Source organism: Glandiceps talaboti, chromosome 22 (genome assembly GCF_964340395.1).
Source record: "Glandiceps talaboti chromosome 22, keGlaTala1.1, whole genome shotgun sequence".
Classification (NCBI taxonomy): Eukaryota; Metazoa; Hemichordata; class Enteropneusta; family Spengelidae; genus Glandiceps; species Glandiceps talaboti.
In genome coordinates this window covers 6,513,956-6,534,897 of record NC_135570.1, presented here as the reverse complement: position 1 = coordinate 6,534,897, position 20,942 = coordinate 6,513,956, and the positions used below count along the sequence as shown (strand labels likewise).

The following is a 20,942-nucleotide window of genomic DNA, read 5'->3' as shown; positions in this document are numbered from 1 at the left end:
TGCATGTGTGTGTGTGTGTGTGTGTGTGTGTGTGCGCGCGCGCGTGTGTGTGTGCGTATGTGTGTCTGTGTATGTATGTATGTATGTATGTATGTATGTATCAATGTATGTATGTATGTATGTGTGTGTATGTATGTATGTATATATGTGTGTATGTATGTATGTATGTATGTATGTATGTATGTATGTATGTATGTATGTATGTATGTATGTATGTATATGTATCAATGTATGTATGTATGTATGTATGTATGTATGTATGTATGTATGTATGTATGTATGTATGTATGTATGTATGTGTGTAAGCATGACCTTACGATTGTACAAATGTATGTATTTTTTTTTGTTCGTTTAAAAATTCTATACTTTCATTTATATTTTATTTCATAAGCAGTGTACCTAAATCTTGATTGTAAATATTTTCAGTTTAGAAAAAAAGGAAAATAAAGCCATCTTCAATAGTGTATTTGTCTTCATGTGATTTTATAGTTACGTACCGGTATGTGTATATTTACAACTTTACAATTTTCAACAGTGTACCTTTTTTCCAACTTGGAGTGCTATATGGAGCAACTCTACGGTGCTAATTCAGTGCACGTTAAAGTGTACTAATTTACACGTACTACACATATCGAAAGAAAATAGAATCAAGAGCGACTGTCGACAATCTGGAAATAAATCATCGCTGAGGCCAATTCATTTACACGATTTTAAAAGAATCATGATAAAAATCAGAATAATTGTTTAGTTGTTCAATCATACCCAATGATTGCTGTAAATTGTCAGTTCAAAGTTCAAGAAAGTGATAAATGAACATTGTAATGGTGTATCGGACAAAGCATAGACAGTGTAGGGCTTGGAACGCCACTATCTATGGAGAGAGTAAAACACAACGTATGAAAAAGGTTCATTCTTGGCGTAAACTGTAATTTCCAATACTTGATGTAATATATAGGCCCGTTATCACAAAAACGAAAGATTACATAAAGTGGCCACTAGGAGCGCTGTTCAGAGACAGCTTTTGGTCTGACCAGACGTGAGGGCCATCGCATGATGATGGCTGGGTACAATGATACGAACTGTAACATCATCACGTAGAAATGTGACTTCTATGATATACACAGTATAAACTGTTCACGTTTAAAATGCATTGCCAATTGGTTGAAACCATAAACATTAGGCCTAAAAAAAATAATTGTTTGGTTCCGTTTACCCAACCCCACCTAGTTTTTCACTGAACCCGAAACTTTTTTTACGTATTCGAGAAAAACATAATAAAATCACGAAGTCTCACGAGAAATAGTGGATGCGGAAACTGACATCAATTTAAAAAGACAATTTAAAAAAACTGTTCTTCCAATCTGTAACGGCTGTACATCTGATAGGAAGAAATAAATAACACAGAGACCATTTGGAAAACAATGGAAAACCTGAACCAGACACTCACAAATGAAAAAAAAAATATAAGAAAATAAAATAAAAAATCTACCTACCCCACCTATTTTAAAATTGAGCGTAATCAGAACCACACATGTTTATTATTAGGCCTTTAATAGTAAAGAAACATAGACTAAATCTAAACATGTTTCTTTATTATTGTTTGTTTCATATGAAGATTGGTGTGTTACAATCCTGAAATAAACACACACACCATTTGTAACATTGAGATCTGTAGCAGAGTAGTTAGGCATATAGTATACAGGCTATTCGTGGCTTCGAATCTCAAGATCTCTCTTCGAATTCGCGAAGTCGCGGATAGCCTCGAGAATATTAGGCAAACTAGTTATGAAACGTATTTTTTTTGGTGCGCCAAAAACTGCCGTTGCATATGATACAAGCCTTGTACAGAAAATACACACGTATAAACATATTAAGGATTATATTGTACTCATTATTAAAGTAGAATGACATATTTCCCTGAAAATTGAAATCTCTGCAAACTTTGCCAGATGAAAGCTTGTTCCTGGTCCTCTTGAATAATGAAAGAAATTTGGTGTTCACTTTCTTGTTTTCAAGGAAATTGTCAATCTTTATTTTTACAATGTTGTGAATCAGTAGTCGGTGGCCATGTTGGATTCTAAAATGCATAAATTTGGTTTCTGAACTATTTTTCTTCTTTTTTTAATATGGTGGCGCCCTCATTATTTTCCTGGGTTGGAATTTTGAACAAAGTAACGGAAATGTTTAAATAGTTTGTGTCCGAGGGTCACGGAATTGGCTTTAAGCTGTCAGGTTGAACGTTGACTGAGCTCGCCAACATTTCTGTGTCAAAGTTGATCAGACTTGTGCAGGTTAACACGATACTGATATAGAGGTAATGGGGGTGGGCCTCGAAGTGTGGAGAGGCCGAATTGGCAATTTTGTGTCCGAGGGATGTATTACATTGCATTGAGGCACAAATCGACATAAAAACGACTCTACTAAGTCCAGGATGTAGTATATAATGTTTAGATAAACAGTGTCGAAAGATGTCTCATCATATGTTCAGATGATTTAAAACGATCCATTTGAAGTAGATTTTTCATCAATCACAAATTTAAAATCGGAAACATGCGTTACACAAGCTTGTTAAAAAAATATAGCAAATGAACCATAACATTGCGAGACAAAGTTAGTATAGTTCTGGCATGGGCCGGGCCATATACGTTGTCACGTTTAGATGGACTTCCAACTCTAGTTTAGACGTTGGTGGCGCTAACCGTTGAAATGAAAGTAATCAGTTTGCTATCAGCATCCGAACCATGAATTTTGTGTTTAAATGTGAACGTGTTGGTAGTGTCAATAAAACGCGTTATTGAAGACTTTGTTTTTCCATGTCAGTGATTTTAGAAAATCTAACAGATAATACTAACTATTCAAACTTAAAGATATACAAGCGCAAAAATTTCCCGATATTGCGTTATTATAAATAAGGGGTCGCAACATGATAAACTTTTCCGATCCCATCCAGACGTGTTTGTGAATGCCCGTCTTTTGCTCGTCATCAACTTTTTATATATTTCCTTCACGGGCACTTGGTTCCCGAGATATGTATCAGAATGTTTCTCTCAATACAATAAAATGTCGATAATATCGTCAATATTGATGTATTTAGCCAACTATATATGAAAGGGGTAAAATTACACTTGTTTCTGTGATCGCACAGGTTCAATCACCGTGAAAGAAAATTCTTTCGACATTTTATTGTGTTCTGATATATATCTCGGGAATCAAGTGCCTGTGGTCTCTACCAAACAACCATTTTCACCTCACCTACATTTTAAGTCATTTTTTAAACCTATAAATTCGAAATGGGCCTTTTAATAACAATAACGGAAGCATTTTTAGGTCGTTGTAAAAAGATAATTTCATATAGTGCAGTTAAAACAAGTACTAAACTGAACAACGAAAATTCCAGAAATTGTGTTTACTGGTAACAATCACTTACTAGTATGTACCTTTATACCTTGTGTCAAGCCAGACAATGTGATATGTGTGGGTTGTGTTACAAACATAGTCACGTGCAGCTCATCCATGAGTGAATCACATGACAGGACGGTACCCTTGCCAGTGACATCCAATCACACTTATTGTTCCAGCCCTTTGGAATGTGCATTGGCCAATCAAAATCCTGTTTATAAATACCATGGTGCTTGAGTCATATGATCGAGCTCAAAACAAAAATGGCGCTGGTGAAGAAGATATTTCATCGGGACCGAAAAAATGGTCGTTTATCGTTTTTTAAAAATTCCAAATTGGCACAGAATTGCACGTAAGTTAGATGAACTATTGGTTGATAGTTTTGTGAATTTTCCTACCATTTTCACCTCTCTGATGTTATGATTTTCATCATCGTTTCAGGTCGCCCGAAGTTCTGGTGTCAGAGAAGAGGTAAGAAACCCAACCTATATCAATTATCATAGTTCACCTGTAGTTAGTTACGTAGGGGTTTTAATTTGACAAGTCTGTTAAAGGCAATCAAACCACTCAGACACCCTTATACAGTTTCAATCTCATATTGTGAATTCCTTTGGAGGGCCCCGTCCATCAGAATGCGATCGTATAAATATCGTGTACGTCTGACGTGCCACGAAATGAACTTGACGCGCTACCGTATGTATGGGGTATATCCCTGACTAATTTGATGTCGAACTTCTGCCAGGAAACAATTCGTCAATTCATTCAACTATAATGGTCATGTCCTGCCGTTTTATTATAGCGACAAAATAATTCAAGCGTTTACTTATTACGTTGGTATGATATCTTTAAGAATGAATGTATGTCACTGTAAATTTCCATACAATACATAGATTTGTTTTCAATCTGTCAAGTGCAGTTGACATACTGCACCATCAGAACCGCGTGACTGACAATGTGACTTTTGCCACGCATCGGTCATGCGGTACTTGTCCCTGGGGGCATCAGAACAATAGCTCCTTAAATTAAAATTGTACATCTTTTAAAAAAATTATTGCAAATATATCGAAAACTGATTTATTTCGTAAAATGCGATTGCCCTCGTATGTTTCTTTCGTATACATTTAAATGTAGGTTGGTTTACGACTTTACGTGCATTATGTCACAGCCTCGACCACTTCGAATGTCGAAGCATTTTTTAAGTAATTTGAAATATCTATAGGGATCGGTCATGTGACAGTGTTATGAGTAAATAAATGTAGTGACACTGAGTCACTGGATGCGGTATTAAAATGTAAAAGTGAAGGTTGCATGCGACAATGTAGCAGTGTTCTTGAAGAGTTCGTTCATTCCAAATGCAAGGACGTGTTTCATCACAATGGGTTACCTTCAGATTCACAGGTAATTAGTTGGTTATTCATGGCCAAGTTTAAAGACTGTTGTGTAAAGCAACAAACTGAACAATTGGTGTTTGTTTTTCTGTGTTAAACAACAAATTGAACAAGTGATTGGGTGTTTTTTTTGTATCTGTGCATCACTAAGGTGTGGGGAGGCCCCCAGTAACAGACAGGGTGAAAAGTCTAGCCAAACTAGCATAGTTTCCTATACATAATCATGATTTTTGTTGGAACCAAGGTTTAAAATTACAGGGGAATTCAGGGATATTTTACCTGCATACCAAACATTGAATGAGATTCTGATAAGGCGAAAACAAATTGTGTTTAACATTGCCTCTAAAATTTAGTAAAAATCTGGTTGGTAGGTAGGTCAGGAATTTATTTTATCTTTACCATTTTAATTGTTTTTATTTTTGAAAAATACTGTTTTGACCAAAAACAAACAAAATGTTGGTCAGAATGCCCTTCTGTGATATTTGGATGAATTATGGACCGATATCACTTGGGAAAAGAAAACAGACGGGCATGAAGGTCATCAAGAGGACAAAGAATTTCTTATCTTTTTGGTTTAAATGTTTTTTTTTTAAATGTTTGGGGTCAGCGGCTTAAATTAGGGTCAGTCAGGGTTATTGAAAACACACAATTTTTATTTTGCCTAACAAGTTGTTGTTATTTTGTAGTGCATATCAATATCATATATCTGATCAAAACAAGCAGTGTTATCCGGTCATGTGCTTATAAATCAAATAATAAGTTAACAATGATTGTTTTTCAATTCCTCTGAATAGCTGGAAAGCACCTGAATTCGATCCAAATCAAATCCGAGCGTTGGTATTTATTGAGAATGGACTGGACAGTAGAAGATTAATATTTGATTCCAAAAGTATCAAGAGGGTGAAGGAGGACGAGGTAAGCATTGATATTGTTTGGGTTTTTTTTGGTTTTTTTTGTTTTTTTTTGTTTTTTTGATTCTGTGAATAAATTTAATGTCTTTTAAACTGAGAATACAAAGAGACTGAGTTTAGATAACTATTTTGATAATTCAAAAGATGACTGTATTCTTAACAAATACCAAATGAATGAGAATAGTATTGTGACTTTGAGTCACTCAGGATGTGATGTCAACTTGTACTCTGTGTGTGTGTGTGTGTGTGTGTGTGTGTGTGTGTGTGTGTGTGTGTGTGTGTGTTTGTGTTGTATACTCCTTACTGTAGTGGTAGCACACAAGATCTATACTAAACCTTTTCCATTGTGCAACAAAGTGATCATTATATTATTTTTAGTTTTGTTGTGAGTCACCACATTGTCAGGGAATAGGGGATTCCGAATCTTGATAGGTCACAAAAATTGCTGTGTACCAGTGGCATTTCAAATTGGCTTAGAGTACCACTGGTCTGTCACCACAGGGGATTGGAGAACAAATTTCAAAGTATCACAAGAATTTGTGTGTTAATCATGTCAAATTGGCTCCTTAGGCAAACTAGTCTATGTGAAAATTGAAGGGTTGTAAGACCCACGTAACTTGTTTGCTATCTTGACCTTTAGGTACTTTTTCACCACTCATTCATTCATTTGTTTGAAGGGTTTATAGTACTCCAGTAGTAAACAGTATAGGTCATTGTAACTAGAGCACACCTTATGTACTTTCTTTTTTCACAGTAACTTCCCTTTTTTTGAGTGCATGATAATTATTACTGCTGTGAAATTCCACTTATAACAAACAATGATAACATCTGTACTGATTTACAATTCTTGTTGTTTGTCATGCCCCCCACCTCCCACCTTGGGAACCAGCTACATTGTATTTATTGCCATATTGACTATACTATTTGGTTTACATTTCACCTGGGGAGTTTTAAATTGATTCTCACTGATACCAACACTGCTGGAAATGTAAATACAATGGTATCAAAACAATATAGTCTAGGTTACCCAGACTTTCGTTTGGGGTGGTCTCATAGGCAGCGCCCCCAGTGGCGAGAGGCTGGGTAACTAAGACTAGTTTTTACACTGAGAGTGAAGTTTTAACCAGCAAAGACATTTCTTAAACATAAAGTACTGATATGTAAGCTGTAACACATAGTGAACACCCTTCATGACTTTTTTACACTAGTGTCTCCAAGAAAACTTGAACAAAGTTTGTTTTGAATATCAGCTGTGAATAGTACACTCAAGACAAAACTTTTATAAACTGAATGTTCTTCATTAGGTCTATCGATAACATGCATAACTGTCTACATTGTATCACATGATATAACAAATGTAGAGGGGGGGGGGGTAGTAGAGAATATTGTATTTACATTCTTTGAAATTCTTTATCAAGTTGTTATTAAGAGAAAATGAGTGCCTAGAGTGAAAGATTTATCACGTTATAATATTTAAAGCTACACTGGCTGTAACTGAATATTTGCTGAAAATTTATAAAATACCAATAGTTAGACACTGTACATGTTAATTAGAGGTCTGTTTTCACCACGAATAGTACAGTAATAGGTTGAAATCATGATCATGTTAGAGGTACTGAATTTAGGGTGTGGACCCAAAAATCTATTGGATTGGATTTATTGTATGTTTATTTGTACATCTGCACAAATGTGTTTACTCACATGTGAGTCAGTACTATTCAAGGTGTACTATATTATGAGCATGTCATTACATCAAACAAAATAGTTTCAAAAATTGTTCCAGTTACAGATGGTGGCACTTTAATCATTATTACAAACATGTTTAGCAAATAGTTAACAAGAAAACTAACAAACAAAAAACGAAAGAAAAAAATGAAACAATTTTCAAAATGTCAAATGTTCAGTCTACAGATTTCCAGGAAATATGGTTTCCATCGTTAGTCTTAAAGATCTTATCTTGAATTTTTTTTTTATATTCAATGTTGTGTTTTCCTCTACAGGGAAAGAAATGTTGTATAAACAGATTACATGCAGCTAAAGCTGGTTGTCAAACTCCACCATCAAAAAGAACTGGGAATCCAGGAGATACACCAAGCAATGCACAGTCACCTGGATATCAAGTAGGTCTTATAATGGAGAATATATTGTTCATGCAGCAAGAGTCAATAGGACAGTACAATATAGTTAGTGTGGAATGATAAATTGGAAACGAATGCAACGTTTCGATCCGTCTACTACGAACCTTCATCACATGATAATTTAATTATTCAGCGTTAATGTTTCTCTCTGAACTGGTGGAATAATATGTCCGTAAATTGATGGTAATTGGCATCCCCGGTCCCTGTTTACGACAGGCCTCCCGTCCTGTTCAGAGACAAACTTAATGCTAAATAATTAAATCATTGCGTGATCAAGGGCCGTAGTAGATGTATTGAAACGTCACCTTCGTTTCCAATTTACCGTTCCTAAGTAACTATATTGTACTATCGTAGGTCTTATAACTTTACAGTCAACTTTTAACCTTTACGTTCTTCTGTTGAACCTAGAGCATTGAAAGTAGTCAGCAGCTGTTCAGACAGTGTTTTTCATAAGCATATTGTGACACAATGTAATACTCATAGTGTGCAAAACACAACTCATTTGTATCAGCAATGTGCTTTTGAAAAACACAGATACAAGCAACTTACACACCAATATATTTGTATGTGATACAAAAATATTAGATAGTGATACTTGGATATTATTCCCAATGTTTTTCTTCGTTCATCCATGGAAAATATGAGTGACCTAAGGGGCCATGTCACTGCAAGTTGTCAGACGAGTAGGATAGATTATAATGACTTTGTTGTTAACTTCATACCTGGGTGATTGAGAATATTCATAAAGAAATGGCAATGTAAAGTCAAGTTTATAATATTCAGTGGGTCTGTTCAGATTATCAGAAATACTTACTGATGTTTGTCATTTGATGTTTTCAGATTACCAGACGGAGTGGTGATGTGACTATGCTAGAAGAAATGGTGTATGGATCTTTACCAATGTCAAGTAAAGGCACAACAGTCAAAGTGCACGTCATCCGACAACCAGCTGAACTTATGCTGAGTAAAGTGTTTCCAGTCGGAACGCAAAGGGAGAGTCAGATGTAAGTAAATTCTACTTTCTTTTATATGTTCTTGATGTCAATAATTTTAGTATAGAAACATAACTTTCTGTCTCCTTGATATCAATAGCATCAGTGTAGTGTTGTTACTAAGGTCTAAGAACCTCCTGGTGATAGTAAAGAGGAAACCGTCGGTAACAGGAAAGGGGGAAATCTGGTTAAACTGGCAAAGTTTCCCAATGATGATGTGAACCCTCAGTAAAATGACTCAACCTCTGTTTCATTTTACCTAAGCATTGTTTCACGATATTATGTTTTCAAGGAATTTAATTTCTTAGAAAGGACTTGATTTGCTTAATTTCGCTTTCATTTTACTACTCAAAAAAAACAAAACAATAAAAAGTAGTCAAAATCCTATCTTTATCTATACTTGACCTTTGAACTCATTATCCTTATATGCATTCAAACGCAAGATTATAATTAATCTGATGTATTCGCAAAAGATGAGGGAAAAAATGCATTTCTGATCTTAACTTTATGTCATCATCTTTATTATGGGCAGATTTAAACAAAAATTATTATGAAAATCAAACTTGGTTGGGTCATTCTGATGTGATCTAGTGGTCTGTGTGTTCTAACTTGTAAATATGTTTTGATTGCAGTGAGCAGGACAACAGTGAACGAGATGATGTTAGTTTGTCTTCAACAGTCAGTGATTTTGCAACTCCACAAACAATTAAAAACAACAAGTCGGAAGACAGTGCTGGTAAGTGTAGTAGTGAGATGATTGCATTCAGCCTGACCCAGCAATTGCCATATCTTGACTTATTAGATGTTTTCAACTTCTTCATAGATCCACTTTTTTGAGTTATTTTAAACTCTTGGTTTATACTAGTATTCTGTAAACATTGGATCCCATATTTAACTCTGGCTTGAAAATTTGTGTAAACAGATACATTGTTTAGCAGGACATGAAAACATGCAGTGTGTGTAGACAGATCTACTGTGTAAGAGTTCACAGATACTACATGACATAACACACATATCTGTCTGAGCCATAGGTAATTATTATAAGTCTAAACTGATTGCTATAGTGTATATGTTACACAATCATGAGATGTCATTGACCCCCAGAGTAGTCAATGCTTTTCCAACAGTTGAAGAGGCCTGGGAAATTTGCATAACAAAACACTGTTGTGGTAATTCCTACGAATACACATAGTAAATTAGTGGTAGGATAGTTTATCCATTTGTGTTGTGGAAAGCAAAGAAATTGTACCACTTGGAGAATAGGTGTGATTTCTATGACCCACCTAGGTGGCACTTTTGTAGCCTTGAAACAGTGAGTTGAAAGGCCATGGACCTTAATGTTTGTTTGTTTGTCTGTTTGTTTGTTTCTGAACAGCCCATAGTTTGCCAATGGAGATGCCATCATCTCCTCTGAAGTACTACAGGAGTAGCGATGATGATGATAGTGGCATTGTCAGATCAGGTAAGACATAAGAATCGTGTCATCAACATATGGCTTTGGAAATATAAATCTTAAATATTTACTTTGGTGAAAACTCGAAAATTCTCAATTAAAATTGAGAATAAACATCAGGAATCAGTGTGAATTAAATTTGTACATAAACAAAGCTACACTGGACAACTTTTTATTTATTTATTTGTGTATTTGCATGTTGAGTGCCATAACATACTTGAGTGTCCATGCCATATCGGCATACTTGAGTGTCCATGCCATAACAACATACTTGAGTGTCCATGCCATAACAACATACTTGAGTGTCCATGCCATAACAACATACTTGAGTGTCCATTCCATAACAGCATACTTGAGTGTCCATTCCATAACAACATACTTGAGTGTCCATGCCATAACAGCATACTTGAGTGTCCATGCCATAACAGCATACTTGAGTGTCCATTCCATAACAGCATACTTGAGTGTCCATGCCATAACAACATACTTGAGTGTCCATGCCATAACAACATACTTTAGTGTCCATGCCATAACAGCATACTTGAGTGTCCATGCCATATCAGCAAACATGTTGACATAACCCTGTTATATTACTTTCTTGATAGCATCAACCAGTAGCTTCGCCACCCCCTACCCCTCACCAGGAACATCAGTATCTAGTAACAATTCTAATAGTGTACATAGAAGATGGCTTCGACATCAGGTGACAGCTATCGATTTCCGCCGACGATCAGTGGATGCGTCTTCTTCCAGTCTATCCGGTGAAGAGGTAAGTCATTCCCAAGAATACCAAAAGGGTTTCTATGTCTAGTATAGCAAGGAATGTATTCTATATGCCTCACAAATAAACATTTTACACTTCTGCGGTTACGCTGTTCTAGAAAATCATTCTCAACTGAAGGGTTACTATGCAATGAGAATAGAATGATTTAACATACTAACGATTACTTGTGTGTTGTTTAAAGAATTTAACAGAAGTTGCCGAGCAAAGCCGGATAACTCTTCTGCCAACTGATACAGGACGATTGCACAATGCCACACAAGCTCAATAAACACTCACAAGTGCGACATCGATATGTTTATATATGATGTAAAACATGGTGACAATTGTTGCAGTCACATCACTACGATCGATGCAATGTAAAAACATGATGGTAAACACATTACCGGAAACTCAGCACTGTATATCACATTACAAGTATTAAATGTTATCAACTTAAGAACATCTCATTAGTAAATACAGAACCTGTTATTGTTGAAGGTGTGGAAGTTTTCAAAATTTGGTTAGAAGTGTGAAAATGAAGTTCAGCAATCACATTGACCCCAGACCTTCCCCCTAAAAGAAGTTCGCTTATTGAGCTTGTGTGACATTCTGCGATCATCCCTAAGTGAAAGTGAATGAAACCAACACATTTTATCTCATTTAATATCCGAGATGTGGTAAACATAGTGAATTTACAATATATCTTTTGCCTTTAACATAACAACAACAACAACAACAACAACAACAACAACAAAATCATAAAATACTTCTTCAAATACATGTATAAGTCTGTTACTCAGCCATCTTCAACACTGACCATTGTATTTTTTCCCCTTACAGTCTTCACTCCGTGGTGGTCATAGAAAACAAAAGATTGGTCTTAGCATTATCATTTCACTGTGCAGTGACAAGGACAACACCAGAAATAAACAGTTCCAGTCGTTTTTCTTCTCTCATTTCCCACTATTTGAACATCATTTCTATAAACTTGGCATCAATATTGAGAAGTCAGTTCAACAGAAGCAACAGTATATCCAGGCGATATTACAGGTATGGTGAAATACCATGTGGAGAAGGGAGGGGTCAGCTATGTATCACAAAAAATTTACACTTCAAAATTCCTTTAAAATTGGAGTGTTATTTATTTCAATCAGATAACCAACTGTATTTTCACTAAAATTATTAAAATACCAATAATTTCATGTTATACATTGAGAGGACAGTTTCCGAATTTCATGTATCTTACATTGCTATTCTTTGTCTATGTTGTCATACAGGCCTTAGATGTATTCCGCAATGGTATCTTTATGTTGTACACTGCACCCAGAATACAGGAACCAGTATGGCTGAACATGATGGTCTATTACAACCAACATGGACAACTTGCCAACAGATTTCTACAACAATTTGTTGTGGCTGTCGATCAGTATGACTCAAAGAACTCAAATTTGTAAGTACAGAAGATTGCTGTACCAATTTTAGTTTTGTACAATTCTGCAACTACCAAGCATTTATATGTTACAAAGAAAATCATGAAATCTGAAGCAAACATCTTGCTCAACAAAAATCTCACTAACACTGCTACATTTTATCATCTGGCTCAACAAAACTCTTACCAACAGTGCTACACTGAATTTTCTGTGTACAAACCTTTAAATGCATTGAGATTTTGGATATATTTCAAATTTCAAAATTCCTGACAAAAATGTGGCATATTGTAAATGAATATCATTGTAAGCCATTGATTTCTTTGAATTGTACAAATATCAAAATCTCCTCATACTACCATTACATTGTTTTTAAATAAATAGATAGCACTCTAAGTCAATTTTTTGTCTTTTTTTTCAGTTTTGTGAGTCGTCTGTTGACTGCAGTTTTAACTTATCATTTGGCCTGGGTACCTACCGTTACACCAAGTGGTGCACCACCTAGTCAAGTATACTCATCCAAGCATTCGTCCAATACTGTAAGTATAGTCTTATTTACAGTACAATATTCAGCAAACAAATAGTGACTTGATAACTTAAAAAATGGACTTGAAATTTCTGTGTAAACAGTGGACCATAATTGTAGTTACTTGTAGAGACAATTATATGAATTTTGCTATCATAATGATAGTTTCACCAGTGCGTCTGATCTGAAATGATAATCCTGGTAAATTCCAAGAATTGCATGAGGTAACTCATCAGCTACAACCCCAAAGGGTGACAACAATTGTACCTACAATGTACTTCGCTAGAGTGATTGATATTTCATACAGTTTTGACTGATTTCAACAATTTTGAAAATATGCAAATTATAGGCAAATTATGCTAACTAGCCATCTTGTTTGTTTTCTTGTTCATCTTGGAAAAAGTTGAAATCATGTCAAATAGGGGAGAATTCATAAAAAAAAGGTCTTTGTTAGTGAATTTCTTCACCCCTTACATCATTACAATTTACCAGATATTTCTGAAAAATCTGCAATTTCCCATTTGTCTGTTATAGTTCATGAGCCAAACTATTTTATAAGCTCAATTTGAGGAAATGAAACTTTTAGCTCTTTCAATATTTAACTATTTCGTGTCTATTTTTATTGACAGTTGAATTTACTGGCAAAGTCACATCCATACAACCCACTATGGGCCCAGCTTGGGTGAGTAATCTTACAATAAATTTGATGAAAACAAAAACTGAACTTTAAAAAAAATAATCTTTCTGCCCACATCATCAGAATGTGTGGTGAATGCTTGCTGTGCTGTCTTAGGCCATTGTGTACCTCTGTTTTACAAATGACATTTATCCATGGTGTGCAGGGAATACAACAAAGTTTTACTAGTCGGGACACTTCTAGGAAAAGAAAGATAATATATATGTCACAACATGATTAATAGTAACTCCATCAAGTCAGTTGGGAGTGGTTAGTATGGCAGCATGGGTACACACACACACACATACACACACACACACATACACACAAATACATGTGCACAGCAGACAGACATGTACAACCCATAACACCAAACAAAGTAAAGTGTTTTCTGTATATACCACAATTGTTTATAGCGTCCATATCAAGTGTAAAAGTATACTGTTTCATTTGCTAATTGACCACATTAGAAAGGCCACATGCTAGGCTTGTAAGTAAACCAATTGAAACAGGCCGAGTATACTTTTACACTTGATATGAATGCTACAAGCAAGTGTAGCCTATAGAGAAAGTGCTTTACGTCAGTGTTGCTTGTTGTAGTATGAATGCTGTAAACGAGTGTAGCACATAGAGAAAGAGCTTTACTTCAGTGTTACTCGTTGTGTATATACACACATACACTTACCCCACCATAATACCCACTCTTTTATCAGTGTCTAAACCTACCCTTACAACCACTCACAGATGTAAATATGCAAAATATTATTCTGTTTCTCCATGTAGAGATTTGTATGGTGCACTCAGTTATCCAATGAGAACTGTCAAAACAGTGGTAGTTGGGAAGAAGTCAGAAGTCGTCTGCAGGTTGCTATATATCTTAAGTTATTTCATTCGATGCAGTGAAGTCCATGAAAACATTGAGAAACGAAAGGTGATCCGAGAAGATGATATGCTTGGAAGGGAAACACCAATACTTGAAGACTCTCTTGACTTTGAGGGTTCTGAGTTTGTACTTGTCTCTTGTGATACGGAACAGTCTAAACAAGAAAATTCATCACATCGCAACAAATCCCAGAGCAGCAAAGAATCAACTAATAACCCACACAGTACTAATAGTGAAGACATCGGTAATCAGGGAGAGAGACTAAGTAGCCATGGGAACAGTTGTTGCCAAGGGGATGAGGATGTCAATAGCAACAGTGTGTTATTACAAGACAATCAGATGTCAGTGGAGAAACTTGAAAATGAAAGACGTGAACTTGACTCACCTCAGGAAAGAACTGTTGGAGTTGAAACCAATAATTTGTCCGATCAAAATTTAACTGATCCAGTGGTAGACTTGGACATGGGAAATGTAATGTGCAAGGAACAAAAAGTGGATGAAATAATGTCCAATTCAGACTTAGTTGATACTTCTGCTGTTACATGTGACACATCTCAGGAAGAACAGGAAGGAAGTCCTGTCAATTATAATTTAGCCCAAAGTGACTGCAAGACAACGTGTCATTTCAAAGAGGCTCATGTTAGCTGCACCGAACATAAAACAGAACAGTTGATATGTGTTGGAAGAGCTGCGGTTGATACACAACAAAGTACAATTTCTGAAAACGTTGTCAAATACGATAAACTCGGTAGTGAAGAACTCAGTGATAGGACTCATTGTAGCAACGAAGACTTAGGCACTGATTCAGATATTTCTAATCTGAAGGCCACTATTTGCAATAATGTTACAGATGTTCGAGTCCCTGTCGCGTCAAGGGCATATATGAGACTCGGTTCAACTGAAGGAAGCTGCAGTCTCTTTGATGAGTACTTCAGTGAGGAGTTTCAAGAAGAAAATCTGGAAGGAATATCGGAGAAAGAGGATAAGGAAATTTATCAAGTTCAGGAAAAAAGGAGAGGGTGTGACTTGGAAGAGAGTGATGCTTGGTATCCAAACACAGACAGAACTGTCTTGCAGTCAAATTGCGAAAATGAAAACAAAGAAAATATAACTGAGAGAGATGCATTGAATGAGATTGATCTAACAGAAAGGACAGAGTTAAAAGACGGCAAACATGAACAAATGCGAAGAGAAAGTACAGAGGAGGCAAAAACTCTTACCCTGTGTTTGTGTAATAAGTCAGACAAGTGTACTTGTAGTACTCACTCGGACAGTGAACCTGCAACTCCCACTGCCGATATCCCATGCCATGAACCAGGAACTCCTACTGAGTTTACTCATGGCAAAGAGAATGCTCCAAATCTGCAGAATGTGTTGGAAACACCCACTACTCATCATATCATTGCCAGACCCAGAACTTTGGATTTTAATACCCAGAGACACCCAGTGTTACGTATGACATCCAATACCTCCACAACTAGTAGTGTGGACTTTGATCCGTTTGGAAACCCAGAAGAATTACCATTACCAGGGTAAGAAACCATACAACATATTGACCTCCTGTTATCAGATACCACGCTTGGCGTTGTTTGTTTGAATTAAACTTTCCAAAGAGTGTGTAATTGTTTATACACAGGGAGTCTTATCAATTGAGCTTATCTTGAGAATCACAGTTGTGTCTATTCCTTTCACACTGGTCATGTGAATTTCATTGTATCTGCTGTCCTGACAACCGGGTATTCTATTCAGTTTGATCTCTGTGAGTGGTATTGCCATACCCAGACTGTAATAGAAAATGTAAATGTAAATAAGTGAAGAACCCTCACATTTTTAATACTGACTAATCTTATATTATACTGCTTGTGTCTTGAAATATGATTTATTTTTCTGCTTTTGTAGGACTGAAACCATGATGCCATCAGTGGAAAATCAGGCGAGATTTGAATGTAATTTTGGACGCTCTCTACTTGGTGGATATTCATCCAAATACCTGCCTGACTTTGCTTTGCATGGCACACGTACCATTGACAGGAATGAGGTGTTGGAAGAATTAAAACTATCAGTACAAGTAAGTATTCTTATGATTTCTACAATGGATTAACCTAAGTCAAGATGGATGGATGTATCGTTTAACGAATAATGGAGTGGAGTCATGATGGGTGAATCGTTAGAGTGGCTGGCTTGGAATCTGCAGGTTGCAGGTTCGAGTCCCATCGCTGCCATTTGTTTCTGAGTGGCTAAAGTCCTTGGGCAAGATTTCAACCATGACTGTGCCTCACTCTACCCAGCTGTATAATTGGGGACCTGGTACGATAGAGGTTGCAATGTGAATGCTTTAATCCTGTGTGCTTGTAAAGCCTGCAATGGATTGTATGCTCCCAGGGGAGTTTAAGTATGAATTGCTGTTGTGCCACTATAGATCCATTCCAGGGGTAATAATTGTAAAGTGCTTTGAGCACAAAGTGGGAAAGCGCTGTATAAAAACCAACATTATTATTATTGAATGATGGTCAACATCTGGACATAGGTACGAGAAATGAAGATTTGACAGCGTCATCATATGTCATCCACACAAACAAACAAACAAACAAACAAACAAACAAAAATGGGTATACATGTATAGGGAACATGTATACAGGAGATTAGCCCGATTGTTTTATGCAACTGTTAGTAGAAAATAGTTGTATGGTTTCCATGACAACCTGTTCCGCCTCTTTCATTACAGAATTCAGTACTAGATGAACCAATAGCAGAAGCTGTATGTATTGTAGCGGACACAGATACATGGAAAGTAGAACTACTGTCCAGTCAGATGTCTAAACCTGTGACTCCGGAGAAATCCAAGGACTCGGAGATCAGCTCTTCAACAATAGTACATGATATCTTGAAGTCAGTCAGTAATCTATGGGATCTGAAAATGTCATCAGAATTTGTAAGTAACAAATATCTATCATAATCAGTGTTCTCCCTGAAGAAAATTAATAAGTTGTTTCAACCGTGGGGGTGGGGGTGGGGGTGGGGGGGGGGGGGCAGGTATTCGTTATATATGCCTAGATATTGAAGAGTGCCTCATGAGCAAATAAAGACGCATGGTCTCCTCAAATCAAAATTGAAGAATAAAGTCAAAAGTAAAAAGTTTTTTGCATGTTTTAAACTTTTTATTCATCATTTGTCCTCGTTTTCCTGTTCGCTTTTAGTATCCTAATGATAGTGCCTGTGTGAAGGTGGAACATTGAAATAAAGATCTTACCAGTAGAAGTCTTGTCTTGTCTACTTACAAACCCCTAAAATGTATTTTGAACCCATTGTACATTTTCACATAAATTACCATTCGTCTGAAAACAGTATTGTGGTATATAATCAAACTTTGCTCTGTATTTCTCCACAGTGTGTAATGCATTTAGAAGACAAACTACAGGAAATCTACTTCAAGAGTAAGGCGTTAGCGGAATATCTACGAGTGAATCGCAATGCTAGTGCCAAAGAGTTGTTATCTATTCTGGACGTCAATCCAAATGATCTGAAGTTGTTGTTGGGTGTGACAAGTGTGCATTCTCCGTGGGCTAACAACAGCCTAGTCAACATGCCTTGATTGAACACTGTACACGTCTATGACAAGACAGGGTGTGTAGCGTACTACTTCAAGATACAATATTCAATTTGTACCTCGCAGGGATTAATATATCCAATGACTTTAATTTTTGCGCATTTAAAACTACTGTTGTACATTCCAAAGACATGAAATCAGAATTTAATGTAAATGTTTTGCACTTTCAAAACAGAAATGACATTCAAGTTGAAAGCAAGGCTCATCTCCACTACATCTGTGCAATATACTTTTTGCAGTACATCTGTGACTGTCCCTGTACAAGGTCACAAGCCTCACTTTGGTAGTCTTGCACACAACTTGATGGCATTTCCAGCATGATTGCAGGAAATGACCTTTGATCTGAAAATAAGGCGTTTAGCCAATCAAATGTGCAGTGAATCTACATTTTGCAGTCCAATTTTGAAAGGTCAGCCTCGCTTTCAAGCCTCAAGTTTGGCCTGATACAATTTCTGATATTGTTATGCAAGGGTGTATATAGAAATGAATTCACTACAGGCCAAACCATCTGATGTTTATACCAAAATTTATGATTGCTTTTATAAAGACTTCAAATCGCAGCAAGTGAATCATGTTTAAATTTCAAATGGATAATCAAAAAGTGAAGTTTACTGATATTAAGAAGTAATTGCACAAATCAAACATATAATATGTACTTTGACAAAAGTCAACATTTGAACGTCTCATACATACCTTCAATTTTCAGATAATGGAAAAAATTTAATTTCTACCTGTGAACTTAACTCAGTGTCAGGTTTCAGATAAGTGTTAGTGCAAGACCTAGTACTGATAACTTGGAGAATTTTAAACATATGGATATTTGTTCAAAGCGGTGTTTTTACTAAAGTTAGGGAACCCTAGTCAAACAGAAAGGGGGAATATGGTAAAACTGGGATAATTTCCATTGTACCATAATTTGTTTGGGAACCTCGGTAAAATGACAGGGTAACTCATGTAGAGTTTACCTTCTTACTGCCCTTAACTAAAGCACTGCAAAGATTATCAACTGAATACAACGTCTGACAAATTGTCCCTTCAGACTGATTTGGGTTTTTCCTGCATCCAGGATATGAAAAATGTTGTTAGAGTAACGTAATAGTCATACAAGTATAAAAGTTCATGTACCCTGGGTTCATATTTACAAGTGAACATTTCTAATCACAGTCAAACAATTTCTAGGAAGTGGATCCCAAATTTTTGCCAACGTCTTGTCAGCATCAGTAGGGATGTACTACAATGGACCATTGTCAGCATCAGTAGGGATGTACTACAATGGACCATTACCAGCTGTTTCTCTTCCAAGACATGTGACAATAGCCCATTGTATTTCACTTGAGACGGGATGGATTTGCTTCAAAGAAATTATAATTCAATATCACTCACTTTGTGAATGACATACATGTAATCAAGTTTTTTGAAAAGTGGTGTACAATGTCTGTTTTTGTAAAAGTATTGTCACGTTAAAACACAACGTTTAATGATGATGATGACAATAATATTATATTAATGCAATGATTAGATAGATCTATGGATGAATGTGATAATAGTAATTAAGTTATTTTTGGTGCTAATATAATTGCAATGTGAATGTGTTCAATATCTTGCCAGTTATCAAGTAATGTGGTATAAATTTAAGTGCTGGATGTTATACAATTTGAGTTATGATATAATACAAGACAGTTAGTTGCGAAGGATTCAATATTTACAAATATAACGATGAAAAGTTCTGTTCAAATTTGATTTTAGCACAAGTCAGCTGTTAGATTTTCATTACTTTGATTACTTTATATTTACACGTGGCAGAACAATTCAGAGAGATGACAAAACATAGTCATGACTTTTTTTTGGTGTCTACAATCATAACAATCACTGGAACTGTTCCCAATATTGATACATTGCCACATGACAGAAAGATCAGGGAAGTTATCAACATCAGAGATGGGTGCATTGAACTACCTAATATCTACAAATCGGTTGATCATACCGCCATCTAGTGTTCACCTGTAACTATGTAAAATTTATCATTCTGATGAGGATCATCGACCAGGACAGATCAACAGGTCAATGCTATTTATAAGTCTATGCCATGAGTAAACAGTTTAGTAATAGTTATCTGTTGTTACTTGTAGGGAATGTGAATTTATACAAGATGTATGTGTCTTCAGTTTATCATTTACTTAGAAAAAGGAGAGGGGAACGCGTATATTTTCAGAGCTGTTCCTAGTTTTGCAGTACTGTATACTTAAGTAACTAAACACAAAGTATTTAAGTATTGACATTTCAATGCACAATTATTTTGACTTTTGTGAGATTATGATTTTTGTATCGCAGTGCAATGTATTGTTATTTTTCAAAATCTAATAGTTCAATATGTTCTAGCTGGTAAGACATGTCATGTCTATCTCAATTCATAAACCATTCATTGTATCAGGTTAAACCACTGCAAAACATAATCAAATTGTAATTTTCCTATGCATTTGCAGCTGTTTTATTAATTGTGTAAATATGTATATTGTAAATACAAAAAATAATAATAATAATCACAGAAATAAAAAACTTAACTAAAAGATATCTTGGGTGTTGTTTGTGTGGAAGGTTTAGAGAACAATGTGAATAACATTTTGACATTTTGTATTTGTATTTGTATACTTGTGACCTATTCAAATAGTAAGATTTCATTCAAACCAGATTGTTACACACACACACTGACTCACACACACACACACACACACACACACACATACATACATACAGACAGACAGACAGACACTCGGACATA

The 20,942-nt window shown here is 35.8% G+C and overlaps 1 protein-coding gene across 2 annotated transcripts; it reads left to right on the top strand.

The window, feature by feature from the left end:
- The first annotated feature begins 3,604 nt into the window (after window positions 1-3,604).
- LOC144452270 (folliculin-interacting protein 1-like) lies at window positions 3,605-20,704 on the top strand. Of its 2 annotated transcripts, XM_078143334.1 has the most exons (16): window positions 3,605-3,751; window positions 3,841-3,870; window positions 5,582-5,702; window positions 7,699-7,818; window positions 8,677-8,840; window positions 9,461-9,564; window positions 10,204-10,290; window positions 10,887-11,050; window positions 11,885-12,094; window positions 12,322-12,494; window positions 12,893-13,010; window positions 13,627-13,679; window positions 14,457-16,088; window positions 16,456-16,624; window positions 17,282-17,488; window positions 17,945-20,704. In XM_078143334.1, exons 1-16 carry the CDS (start codon window positions 3,642-3,644, stop codon window positions 18,146-18,148), a joined length of 3,666 nt encoding a protein of 1,221 aa, XP_077999460.1. In that variant the 5' UTR covers window positions 3,605-3,641; the 3' UTR covers window positions 18,149-20,704. The 2 variants fall into 2 exon arrangements, with proteins under 2 accessions (XP_077999460.1, XP_077999462.1); XM_078143336.1 differs by lacking the exons at window positions 3,605-3,751; window positions 3,841-3,870 and adding an exon at window positions 4,661-4,797.
- Window positions 20,705-20,942: the final 238 nt, after the last annotated feature.